The sequence below is a fragment of the Periplaneta americana genome, chromosome 6 (genome assembly GCF_040183065.1).
Source record: "Periplaneta americana isolate PAMFEO1 chromosome 6, P.americana_PAMFEO1_priV1, whole genome shotgun sequence".
Lineage (NCBI taxonomy): Eukaryota > Metazoa > Arthropoda > Insecta > Blattodea > Blattidae > Periplaneta > Periplaneta americana.
In genome coordinates this window covers 159,776,112-159,790,570 of record NC_091122.1, presented here as the reverse complement: position 1 = coordinate 159,790,570, position 14,459 = coordinate 159,776,112, and the positions used below count along the sequence as shown (strand labels likewise).

At 36.0% G+C, this 14,459-nt stretch overlaps 1 protein-coding gene across 7 annotated transcripts in view; it reads right to left on the bottom strand.

Moving 5' to 3' along the window:
* The window catches only part of Patronin (calmodulin-regulated spectrin-associated protein patronin), a 242,515-nt gene that overhangs the window by 38,685 nt on the left and 189,371 nt on the right, over nt 1-14,459 (bottom strand). For 5 of the 7 annotated variants that reach the window (XM_069829420.1, XM_069829419.1, XM_069829421.1 and 2 more), the window contains 2 exons: nt 7,533-7,640; nt 1,249-1,332 (listed from right to left, as the gene is read on the bottom strand). In XM_069829420.1, coding sequence (XP_069685521.1) covers nt 1,249-1,332; nt 7,533-7,640 — 192 coding nt within the window. The remainder of the gene's footprint in view (nt 1-1,248; nt 1,333-7,532; nt 7,641-14,459) is intronic. The other 2 variants (XM_069829423.1, XM_069829425.1) reach the window with 1 other exon arrangement.

Below are 14,459 nucleotides of genomic sequence, written 5' to 3'. Positions count from 1 at the left end.
GTGAAGTATACAATGCGTGCAGCTCTGCGTTGTGTAACTTTCTCCATTCTCCTTAACTTCATCCCTCTTAGCCCCAAATATTTTCCTAAGAACCTTATTCTCAAACACCCTTAATCTCTGTTTCTCTCTCAAAATGAGAGTCCAAGTTTCCTCATATATATATATATATATATATATATATATACACGAGCTCACAGACTATTTTTGAGTTCGGCAACACGATTCTTTTTCAGAAGTCGATTCCAACGATTCAATCACACATTACGAATCGATTCTAACGATTCGTTCACAATTCTTCTCAGTCTGCGACTCCAACTATTCTTTTGAATCGTCAATGAGTTCACGATTCTAACTATTCTTTGAATCGTCAACGAACGACTCGCAGGACACTTTCCTTTGCAAACCACACGTAGAACAAACACGTTCTACATCTCTCGCATAGATGGCATAAGAGGCGAGACATTGGATTGTCTCTTTCTCATTGGCTGGAACCATTCAGTATGACCTCCATTAGTCTACAAAATTATCCGAGATAATGTTCCTAAATTGTAATTTATCAACTGAACCTTATTACGAAGTACATTTTTTTCTTTACATCTCTACAAATTTCAGGTTTGTGTTCATTATTTTCTATATTTAACAAATGCAGCATTTTGATTTCACTCTCGCTTGGGAGCATTCGGCATGGTTCGGAAATGTCCGTTGACAGGTTACATCAAACAACTAAATAGAATCGTGGGTTACGATACCATGCCGATTCGTTACTATTCTTTTGAAAGACGATTCGTTACGATTCTTTTGGATGATGATTCGTTGATACCATGAATCGATTCTTACGATTCTTTATTATTAGTCGTTCGAATGAACGATTCTTTCACAAATCGACCCAACTCTAGACTATTTCCTTATCCAACTGCTCTGAAGATGACCACAACACAGTGGTCGAAACGTCAGCCACCAACACCAAGACAACGCGGTAGAAGCCCCGCAGCTTATCCACAGATCATGTACACCAGCCGCAGAAGCCTATGCGAACACAAAATAAATATAAGCTTGATTTTTCTGTCACTGAAGGAGATACGATAACTGCATCAAGTTAAACAAGTATATATTACGATTGTTTGTCTTGCTAGAACAGTGCAGATACATAACATGTAGCAATGGTGATAGGTTTATGTAAACTAAACTTATTGTAACAATTTAATAATCAAAAGTAATGTTTAACAATCTGAATATTATGAAACAGACCTCTAGATGTTTTGTAGGAACCTCTTCGACCCAACTGATTTACACTGCGACAAGGTGACGCTCCTCTGCCATCATCAGGAGAGTCTGTAATGTATGGTTTATGTCACTCAAAACATCAAAACATTAAATCACAATTACATATTACAAATCTGTGAATCAGTATAATCAGCAAATACACAAACGTCTAAAATCCTTACAATTTCCAATATATTACATAATGAATCTTCATTTGGTATAATATTTGTTGTGACAGTATAGTTTTAACTGTATATTTAATTCACTACATAAGAGATACATACAATGAACATACGGAAAATCTAGGAAAAAGACAAAAGTAAGGAAAAAAGTCGTGGATACATTAAGAATAAGTTAGAATACAACGAGCTAACACAATTCTTTGAATCACAGCTCACTACCTGAAATTTTAAAGACTGAAATTAATGTAATACAAAACAACTCGTAAATAATTATTCCAATCACAGAATACAACCTCAAAAAGAAGTATTTGTGAGTATAAAATGCTGACTATACAGAATAATAAAATAGTGCAGATGTTTTGATGCCATTTTTACACGAGCAGGCTTTAGTTCTGAGTTCTACATTGAATCAGCATCAGGAATGTTGTTAAATACATCATGATGTTTAATTCCAGTGTTAAACGGTGGCAGTATGTAATAAATTGTACCAAGAACTAAAAACAATGGTTCGTGAGTTGATAAATCAAATATGAAAATTCTGGCCTGTTACCATAATACTGATCTCTGATATGCATATATGGGAAAGTTAAGCCTCAGCTGGATTTTCCGTTGTTTAGTCTATCTTCTCACAAAACAAATTTTTTTTTAGTCAACTGTCCGAAGACAGGTCTGGACCTCACAAGTGATATCAACATGACACCACCTATGACGCAACTAGGCCAGGAGATAATGGAGTAGGGTGGCTAGTTCCTTTCCCCCTCCATTGCATGTATCGCCGATTAGCTACATATTACACTAATCAGACTTCAGATGCATACAAACAATTCCTCTGACACACATCGTCAAGTGAGATGTACTGCCTGATAATAGATCAGCCAGAACCTCAATCAGAAGTAACAAAATAATTATAGTGATATATACCAACTAGTAGTAGGCTTTCGTTTTTTAACAGTACCTGAGCTTCTAAAATTGAAGTGAATAAGGCGTGTTCATAATATGATAATTTATTAGAGGAATATTAAACTTCTACACCCAACAGCCAAGCTCTGCAGATACTTTATGAGTTCTCACACTTTCAATGCTGAAAAGATTGATATATGAATTATTATTTATGTATGACAATTAATAGTAGATACATAGCATGACATCTGTTCAAATTTCCTTCAAACTTATACGAAAATAAATCAGAAGAGAAATTTCTTTCACTAGATTACAATGAAATAACTGAATAGTGTTCAAATTAAGATCGCTATCACATTCTATTTCTTTTCTTGACTACGTCAGTTTTGTTGGAGGACTCCTCCTAACAAGTCATTTAGAGTTCCAGCCAAGAATGAGGAACTTTCTTACAAAGTAGCAGGTCTGTAATATTAGTTCTCAGTAAAATATTTGTTATTAGGAGAAAATTATTCGAACAATCATCATCATTGATTGCCTTTTTCTGTATGTATTGCTTTTTGCGTCATTATGAAAGGAACTTCTCTAATTGGAATAACAACTAATATCTACAATATTTAGACAGCAGCAGGAGTAAAGGAGTGCTTTAATTTCTTCAAGAATATTGGACATCAACAAGACATCAGCATCAAACTTAGTTTCTGCTCAATCATTTCACCTTTTTCCAGGTTTTGTTTATCTCTGTTAATTGTCCCTGCACTTCTTCAAGTTCTTTTTGGTCTCCTCCCCCTCTTTATTTTTCTTTGTGAATTCTAAAGCCGCATACATGAAGATATCAGTCTCTTCTTGTAATCATTATTCAGTCAGGGTGTGTGTGTGTGTATATCTAATGCTCTGGATTTAACAATGAAGTCATCATCCTTCTTGCTTCCCAATATTCTGATGGAAGGTCCACAAATGTCCTAAGAGCTTCACAATTAGCCAGGTGCTCCATCTCCATGTCCTCTTCTCTGGTGCACAGTAAGCATTTAGGTGAATTCAGTACTCCATCCACAGTGGGCCGGGATCCATTGGAAGACCACTTTTTTATTTAGCATTTGAATTTGTTTTACCATGCAATGAATTTCTTTTACTTTTTTCCATTTTAGGGGATGTAGTTGAGCTGATGGACTGGATTGCAGCTTTGGAGTCAGACAGGATGACTATGTTTTTGCACTGGTTTAGCCAAACAAATACATTTTGAAGTGATATATAAATGGCTTCAACTTCGCCATCAAAATTTGTTGTGTACTTGCCAACATATTTATAAAGAGAAAAGTACTGACAAGTAGCTCCTGCTCCAGCTCCTTCATTTTGATCCATGAGAGATCCATCAGTGTAAATGTACAGCCAGTCCTTTTGTGGATATTTTCTATTAATTGTTTGTAGGGCAATGGCTTTTGCTACTTCTGGATTTGTATCTCTTTTTTTTGAAGACTTCATCAAGATCAAGGCAGCAGTCTACTTTGAAGTTATTAAGTGGATTATATCGAGACATCAAGTTTATTCGGTCAGGGATTAGACTCTTCTTTGTCCAAATTTTCATCATTTAGCAATTTATATCTCATACCATTGATCATTTGGTATTAGGCCAGGTTATTTACTCGTAAGAAATGTTTCAAAATGTCAACATCGAACCTGATCATTAGTTTTATGTATTATGAGTCTCACTTATGCTAAAATAATTTGGAAGTTTTGTTACTTTGGAGCAGCAAAGATTTTCAAGATTTGTCTTCACTTGAGTATTTGGTAAAAACACGACAGCTCTTCAGATGATTGGTACTGAATAATTTATTAGGCTCCTGATTTCTCAATTCATAATAATAATGTATCACATTTGTTAAAATAATATATTTTACACAATTACAGTATTAAATCAATAGTTAAAACATACAGATTTTTGCATTCCTCGTTGTGCTATCAGATTTAGGTATTTATATCTAGCAAAGAGTTTATTAAAAATACTTCAGAATTACACTCTGGCATGATGAATAATACATCATTTAGAGTGCTGGTTATACAAACTACGCTTAAATGCACAGTTAAGTAGATAAGTTATAAACCAGTGGGAACTACAGTAGATTCTTAGATGCATTAACAAATCTGAAACCATCTTAAGGTGTAAAAACATGGGATTAATTATTAATATAAAAGACTAAATTTTCATAATATTAAATACCATACACTAAATTACACAGTATGTTCGAAAATATCATGTACTAAATTACACAGGATGTTTAGGTGAGTGTGTTACAAACTTTGGGGAGTAACAAGAGGTGTCAAAATGTCAAAAGAAGAAAATCTGCTCGAAAGCTTGTGAAAAATTTGAGACAGTCACGAACATTACTTGAAAAGAAGCGAAATATGAAAGATCGGAGTTTAACAAAGCAAAAACTAGACAAGATAGGTCAATGATCAGAACACACACCACCAAAATCACTTAAATGTCTTGCCCAAGAGACTGGAGTATCTAAATACTGTAGTTAGCACGAAATGTTACAAAATAGCTTAAATTAAAACCACATAAAACAACTCAGTACACCAGTTTATTCTTAGGAATAAAGACAGTAGATTAAATTTTTGTTGGTGTTTTACGATCAGTTGAAGACAATGAGTGTGCATGTCAAACAAGATCATTTTCAACATCTCCTGTACATAAGGTAAGACACCTTTGATATGCATGGATTAGTTGCTCTAATAACTAGCCTTGCTTGCCTAACACCATTTGGCGGCAAATGGCAGTGTAGCTGCAGTTAGCGACTAGTGTGAAAACTGGCAATTAAATTGTAGACAGGACACATGGGTGAATGACGCAAAGTCAGGTATATGCCATTACTTACTTACTTACAAATGGCTTTTAAGGAACCCGAAGGTTCATTGCCGCCCTCACATAAGCCCGCCATCGGTCCCTATCCTGTGCAAGATTAATCCAGTCTCTATCATCATATCCCACCTCCCTCAAATCCATTTTAATATTATCCTCCCATCTACGTCTCGGCCTCCCTAAAGGTCTTTTGCCCTCCGGTCTCCCAACTAACACTCTATATGCATTTCTGGATTTGCCCATACGTGCTACATGCCCTGCCCATCTCAAATGTCTGGATTTTATGTTCCTAATTATGTCAGGTGAAGAATACAATGCGTGCAGTTCTGCGTTGTGTAACTTTCTCCATTCTCCTGTAACTTCATCCCGCTTAGCCCCAAATATTTTCCTAAGCACCTTATTCTCAAACACCCTTAACCTATATATGCTATCAGATAAAAAAAACTGCTATATTAAAGTACAAACAGTGGCGGTGCGTCAAGAAGAGCACAAGAGCACGTGAACACCTTGTTTCCATTAATGCACGACTAGTTTTATTATTTAATACCGTATTGACGTAGTGGGGATGTATAATATCAGAATCGAGTATTTTAAACTTCCCGCATCTTGCATAAACTTCTTATGTAAACTTGGCAACATCCGTTCACGTACTAGCCATGCTCTTTTCAAGAAGGTTACGGGAATTTCACGCATGTGCAGGAGAAAATTGTCTTTCGCTGGCCGCTTATTAACTCGTCAAGAGCACAAAGCGTTAAGTGAACAGTGAATCTATCCTACAGATGTCAGGTGCATCGATGCTATCATTCACATGCTATATCTCGAGAAGGAAATTTAATAGTCTGTTTTCTAGCCTGTAGGTGTCAGCATCACACTATCAGAACGTTTACTTTATGTGGATGTGTGTACAGTGCTGCTACGAGAGCGTAGTTTGTGAATTACTATACTTCAGTGTCAGCATAATAGCATAGTTTGGCTTTCAAAGACGTGCTGGCTGAATGTGGTGGTGGTATGAATTTAAGTATCTGTATGGTAGTGTATAATATTTAAGAATAATATTTACTGGCATGTATTTATAGTAATCAATCTATGCGAATGGGATTACAGTACTGGTTTAGGCTATAGTGTATCAGTGTGTGGTGAATCAAAATAGATTACTGAACACACGCTTTTGTAAATAACGGCACTATGGTATGTATTAATTTTTAACAAACATAAACAATGAACTCTGTTCAAGTAATTTTGAACAGCAAAGAACTGGGTAAACTGGCTTACCAGGAAAAATTGGAAATAAAAAGACTGAGTTTCATCATCATCATCATCATCATTATTATTATTATTATTATTATTATTATTGTCATTATTATTATATGTTCTTTTGAATTTATATACGGTTTTTTCGATAGTGAAACATTGGAATCATGACATTTTATATTAGGCTAAACGTACGATTTCAAATTCTCTTTGATTTTGGAACAGAAAATTGTGAACACATATGAGTAGCTTAATATCAAAGACGGACATCTGACCTCAATCGAAATTTAGATAGCTGTGGTTTTTTATACAATTTTTCATGCTCTTTCCAGTTATAGTGAAACCATATGCAAACTCTAACACTATATTTATAAAATAAATTGTTTTAAATATTACAAAGAACACTGTGAATTAAAAAACTGCCTCTAGATCAAAACTATGGAGACGACAGATGTTCGTCTTTGATATTAAGCTACTCATATAATATTTTATCACGAGCCGCCACCGAGTACAAATAAAACACAAATTAAGAGTGTGACCTTAAGACATTACCACTACCCAGCTACTCGCATTTCACTATGCATCCACTGTCTAAGAGTGAGGTGTAAAACAATGCTTCTATGTTTCCATGTAGTGGCATACTCTAGTATTTCTGAGTATGGATTCATTAGCAAAACTTGTTCATTTTGGCACCTACTATCACTTTCCAAAGTTTGTAACAAACTCACCAAGCACTCAAATATGAACAGTTGTTACCTCTATACTTGTGTAACGTGTTAATAATAACTTAACTTAATACTGAAACTAGATCAAATTTCTAGAAACATTATGTACTGAAGCATATATACAGCTACTAACATGACACTTTCATAGCACATTAATATCCTCTACATGGTAAGTTCTGAATAGGGCACAATACACAATACAACATACATGGTATCTTTATTAGGGATAGAATATAATATGATGTAACCATCTACAGTCAGCAAGCTGACGTGAAAAACACAAGAAATTACAATACAGTGTTACATAAAAATAAAATAATGAAGCAGTACACAAAACAGTCCACATCTCACCTCTAAACAAAGAGGTTCCGACAACCCTGCGCTCCTCTATTCGCTCGGCCAAACTATCTTGTGAGCCACGGTAAAAATCTCGTCGCATGTGTGGACTGAAAACTGTGTCTGGGATGAAACAGAAACATGCAAAAACTTAACACTTCGAAGGTAAAGTGACTTGCAATAAAATAAAATACTGTGCATCACAAATATGGCAACTAAGAAAGAACAAGCTCAGGTTTCAACAACTTTTGTATTATTTGAAATGTATACATTATGTGAGAAAGTACGTAACAGTTACTGGCTGCAAAAGGGTATCTGTCGGATACAGGGGGGAGAACCATTAATCCTTCCCATTGAAGGCTTTAAGGAACCAAACTGGACAAATACCCAATGTCCCATTCCTACCTTCCCTTCGTGCAGCTGTTAGTAAGCATAATTTAACAAGCTGAACTAAAGGGAGGGGCTACTCATCAATTAGCACTGGTCAGCTTGATGAGTTAATGACTGAATTTGGTATAATTTTCCTCTATTCAATACCTAATTCCCTCTTTACCCTTTCCTATCCAGTCCTCTGACTGAACTCTTACTTTCTTCGACCCCGACGGCATTAGAGCATTCGAGGTCTAGGGGTTCATTTCCCTTTCCTTTCTCCTCTTTCTACTTTTCTGTTCCTAGTGCTGACCTGCTATGGCACTAAAATCGTCCTCCAGTGGCTTAAGGAGGGAAGGCTGGTGATCAACAAGATCTCCCAGCTAGGTCCAATGGACCCGTCGACCAACAGCAGGTGTGGTCCTCCAGACATTCTGGGGGTTGTGTGTGAATGAAGTAGCCACCAAAACATTAAAATAAGGTGTTCACTTAAATCGGCTACAACTTGCCATTTTTCTCAAAATCTGTGCTTCAGTGGCTGGTCATGATAATATCTTTGAAAAATATTGGAGTGCAAGAGGTCAAATGACTTTATTGTCAAACGCCTGGCATTAGAAAACAACAACAACATAAGAGTTACTGAATTAATAAACAGAAGCATTCATGACACTTGTGATGTGATTTTGGGCCGCTTCTTGTAAATAAAATGTAATACTGCTCTTGCATGGAAATTTGTGTCAAACTACTGTATGTATACTCTATCATCTTCCAATTCCCTTCCCATTCTGCAAATTCACATTCATCCCACAATCACACTAATTCTAAATAATCACTGCAGTTGAAAAAAGATGCTACACATACATATTATTTCTTTGCCTGCTTAGATTCATCAATTCACTGCGATATCAACTGCAAAACAGAAAAATGGTCTGCTCTTACTGGTTGAGGATGAAGGTTTTTACAATTTGGTATAGTTCAGCTTTCTACTTTTGATTCAGCACTTTTACAGTATTTTATTTCTCATTTCATTGCAATAAGTGAATGTCTCAGGAATCTTCTATGCCACATCAATAAATTTAGGAATGCAGTTATATTGTCAGACTCCAAAGCAGCTATTCTATCAATCGTCTCTGAACACACACCTTCATCTCAAACAGCAGAAATAACTAAAATGCTCTCTCAATTAATATCACTCAATAAAAGAATTGTATTCCAATGGATACCATCCCATTGTGGAATCCTGGGAAACGAGAATGCGGATGCATTAGCAAAGAAGGGCAGCACTGCTACTTACAGACCTGTTACTAAATCTACGTATTACTCTGTGAAGAGATTTATTAAATCTACATACTTAGACTTCAACAAACAAAATTTGATAACTCAATCCCAAGGGAAAAAATGGAACTCCCTGCATCAAAATCCACAGTTAATTCCCGATTTACCACGAAAATCGTCTGTAGCTGCATTTAGATTGGCAACAGGCCATGATTGTTTGGCCAAACACCTGCATAGAATTGGAATATATCAGTCCCCTAACTGCCCATTGTGCAACTTAAACCAAGAAATGGATTCGGAACACCTCAAAATCTGTGCTTCAGTGGCTGGTCATGATAATATCTTTGAAAAATATTGGAGTGCAAGAGGTCAAATGACTTTATTGTCAAACGCCTGGCATTAGAAAACAACAACAACATTTCTCATATGGATAAGTTCACAATAGTTTGTGTCTAACGAATTACAAAATTTCTGTACAAGTTTTTTTTAGCTCGTATTTAAAAATTACTGTTTTGAATATTTATCAATTTTAGGAATCCACATCTATACTGTTTTGTTCACCCATTTTTACAATGGGAATAAAGACAGCAAATGCCACAAAGTTGACACAGACTTTCTCGTTATCCATGTTTTAATTGTCTTGCAGCAATTCAGTTCATTTATCATACTGGGAATAATATTAATCTTCATAATTAATTTTTTAGACAGCAAGCATGTTAAAAATTGACTATTATATGGTAGTCTGCAAAAAGTACTTTTTACACTAATGCCAGAAGTACTCAACACTGACTTTCAATTGCTTGTGCTAATAGTTAATTGTTTGCCACAAGATGTCACACAGCAGCAATTGCAACAGATCAAGAAAGCAATTCAAACAATAATTGCTGACTACTTATAAAAAACGACTGTTTTTGATTAAAAATGTAAACAAATTAAATGAATTGATTCAACAACTATTTTGTTGATCAATATATGAAACAATAAAGAACTGAATTTTCTTACAAAAACTTAGGGGGTGGAGTGGGAATGTAATTTGAACCTTGGACAGATGGCAGGCCAAAAACCACTTCTTTTATATCAGAGATACTGAAAAAATATATTTCCGTGCAAATCTCGAAGCCAATATTCTGCAGCATCACAATACTTTTCCTTTAAACTCCGTCTAATGAAATTAAAGATTTCAAAGGAGTCAACCTGGAGTAAACTAAAACTCTGGACCATTCATAAGTAAAGGTCAGCCTGGATAGCGTATTTGGTATAGCACTGGCCTTCTGTGCTCGAGATTGCAGGTTCGATCCTGATTCAGGTCAATGGCATTTAATTGTGCTTAAATGAGACAGGCTCATGTCAGTAGATTTACTGGCATGTAAAAAATTCCTGTGGGACAAAATTGTGGCACATCGGCGATGCTGATATAACCTCGGCAGTTGCGAGCATCGTTAAATAAACCAAAATTTAGATTTTTTTGTTTTCATAAGTAAGGTATCAAATAGCAACTCATCTTTCCAACCAGAAACTTGACATTTTATGTGAATTCTGATCAGATCAATTACGTAAATTTGAAAAGAAATAAAAATTATAGAGAAAAAATTACACACACACACTATATATATACAAGACGACATTTTATAATACAAAGACAGTAAAAAATATACTCTGTCACAGTTCTCATGTAGTCCAATTTCTCAACAGTGCATATAAAAAGAAAGTTTGACCTATGTTAAAAATTACTAATTTCCTAGCACTAGAAATTCTGAAAACACAAATTTATCATAATGCCAAAACTAAATTTTTTCATTACTTTCTGATAAGGAAAGAGAACTGTTATGTATCTGTAATTTCTCAATATCATGAAATTTGTGTGTAATTCATAAAATGCTAAAATTTTCCGTAACATATAAAAAAAAGTATTGATTGCAGACATTATATGGTAATATTTATCAAAGATCCTTTCTTCTTTCTCACTTAATGTATAGCAGTGCAGTGTAAAATGTACATTAATGTGCTCACAACACTTAATAAGCAAGATAGTCTCGTCTTCTTAATGAAGCATGCATTTCAACATAATCTGAAACTCAAGAAAATGAAGGAAGATGAAATTTATTTTGTATGCAGCCATTAATTAATTAATTTTTTATTTATTTATACAAGCGGAGTTTCTCATTAATATACATAACACTTTAAAAAAATACAATGTAATTATTTTATTATACTTTACATATCAATTTTGAGACAAACAAACAGAATAATACTCTGAGATATGTCACAGTGTTCAAAATATTAGTAACTAGTCTCTTTTTATTTATGACAAAACTACTAAAAAAAAAAAAAAAAAGCAAAGAATGCAGCTTTTCAAGACTATTTGTATGAAACCAAAAGTGTAACTGAATGTTAAGATTATACACAAGGTTCAACACGTTTGTTATTTTAGGCTCTGAGATACCTTCCTAATGGTGAAACAAACCTGAACAAAGTTATATTAATCCCAAAAAGGTTAGAAACAAAAATATGACGAAATTTTTATCAAGTTATGGCAGTGTCAGTGATTGTTATACTGTTTTCGTTGTAAGAAAAATCCTAATGCAAACACAAGCACGTGGCTGTCATACCTGTGATTGACTCACAGTCCAAACACTCACACGATACAGGAAAATATAGTCTGTATTTGAAAACTATCATCTTGTATTATTTGAAAATAAAAAAACTGAATTCTAGTTGTTAAATACAATGAAACATGTAACTTAACTCATATGTAAAACGCCATGTAAAAGAAAAGCTACTTTTATATTTTTTATGTACTATGAACGCGGATGAATACCAACAGTAATACCGAGGTAGTCTGTTCTTGTAACAAGCTGGCGTCACTTGAGCTCGTAGTTGTTCACGTAAGCACGTGGTACTGAAGTAAGGCTTCTGCATCCTGGGTGTGTTTGGTTATTAAACATAAGAGTGGAAACCCTTCAAAAGCGGAGAAAAACAAATAGCCTTAAATGTATGTAATAAGTTATGTGAGTTTTAATTAGAGTAATTATAAAGTAAATGTTTCCTAAGCAAATGAATGCATAGTAGTGAGGTTAGGCCTACTTGACGAGCAACGGGAAATGTTTAACATGAAACAGAATGTACAACAGTGGGGGGGATCATGTACTGAAAATCTATGGCGCCAAACAGTGGCCAATGAAGCCTCGCTTCAGTCACGTGCTATTGTTTATATTAGGATTTTTCTTACAGCGAAAAGATTATAGTTAGAAGACCTGAGGGAATAAGATGTTTGGGGAGACTGAGACATAGATGGAAGGATAATACTGAAATGGATTAGAGGGCGTTAGGATATGATGCTTAGGGACTGGATTAATCTTGCTCAGGATAGGGACCAATGGCGGGCTTATGTGAGGGATGCAATGAATCTCCAGGTTCCTTAAAAGCCATTTGTAAGTAAGTAATGGCAGAGACCTTAACTTGCTGTTATTCACCCGACATTATGAACATGGATCACAGATGTTGTTAGTGCTGAGAAGCATAGATCACTTAGTTCATCAGAGACTATCTAGAGTGCACCACAAGTCGTGGATAGGAGTTACAACGTTGAGGCTAATATTCTCATGGTTCCTGTGTTGGAGAATACAAATCAACCCTGACAAGAGCGAATCCATAATTTTTACAAAGTGCACCAAAAAACCTGATAGTAAACTTACATTATATGGTCAGTCTCTAAAATATTGTGACAGCGACGTGAGATTCGAACTCACGACCAGCGTCCCGCAAGAAAGCAGATCGCACAGGCTCCACGGAACATTGAGTGACGTCGCGCGGTGGAGAGAAGAGAGAGGGTGTATTACGTCAACGCGACGAGTTTGCGCACGCATCTGGTGCTGGTAGAGAGGAGAGGGCTCGGGATTTTTCTGGAGTGCCATCTCTAGAGACGCGTGGAACCTTCGAGGCCACGTCGCTGTGGTTATAAATTACGGACGCGAAGGAACGACAGCAGTTTTCGAGTTTTCAGTTATTCAGTCAGTGAGTAAGCCAGAGCAAGCAAGCCAGAGCAAGCAAGCCAGACTTGTGTGCCGGAGTTCGACTCGAGTGTGCGTCCGCATCTGCGTCAGCATCCGAAGACCTGAGTTCGAGTGCAGTGGACCGCAGTTGGAGGGACCCGAGTTCGAATACAGTGAACTGTCTCTGAAGGTCTGTGGTTCGAGATACTGTGAACTCGAGTGACTGAGATAGAAGAACTGTGAACTGAGAACTGATAGTTCTGATTTGTAAATAGTGCTTTGTAAATATTAGTTAAGATTAACAGTTCATTGTTGTGCGTAATAGTCCAAGTAAATTGTCATTGTCGTCGGTGGAGTGCTATAACGAATACTGTGTTGAGTGAAGATCCAATTGTTGACGAGAGCATTTAAGGTGAATTGTAGAAAGGAATTATTGTTGTGACGAATAAATTACATTGTTGTTACTAATAAAATTCACAATATGTTGATCAAGTTAAATATTTAAGGAGTCATTCTTGACAAACGCTTACTCTGGACACAACATATCAAATCCACTACTGCTAAAGCTACTGCTCGGACCTTTCAAATTTATCCATTACTACGATCTCCAGTGCTCAGCTTGAAACAGAAGACAAATCTTTACAGACAATTAATTCTTCCAATTCTGACTTATGCTTCTCCTGCCAGGTTTTATGCACCTCGGACTACCCTCAAGCCACTCCAAACAACGCAAAACAGAGCTCTCCGGATCATCCATACGTGCGATTGGTTCACCAGCAACATACAAGTCCATGAAGATCTACAGGTTGACTATCTCCACACTCATCTTCTACAAGCTACAAGACACTTCTGCCAGAAACTTCATTCCAGTGACAACCCATTCATCTCATCATTAGGAAGTTATGATCCTCGGCAGTTCACCAAATCCAGGACACCAAAATCTATCATTAATCCTTAGGCTTTTAGTTTATTAACTAGTTTTTCTTTATTCTCATTCTGATGCTATCACCACTGAATCTTGATTTAGTGGTTTTCTTCCACTTGTTTTCCTCTCATGTTGTTCAGTTTATATGCATACGAGGTCTGTCTAAAAAGTATCCGACCTTAAATTTTCCCGCGCAAAGTAGTGATTCTAAGGCGGCGCCACTGTGCACGGTGGAAGGAGGAACCTTAATGTGCATGCTTGAATTTTTTCACCGCATTCGCTTGTGTCAGTCACTAGCTGGTGGTCGCCAAGTAAGGTGCTGTTCTAAGTGTTTGTCGGATTTAGTTTTCTCGCAAGATGACTGAACGAATTGAGCAAAGA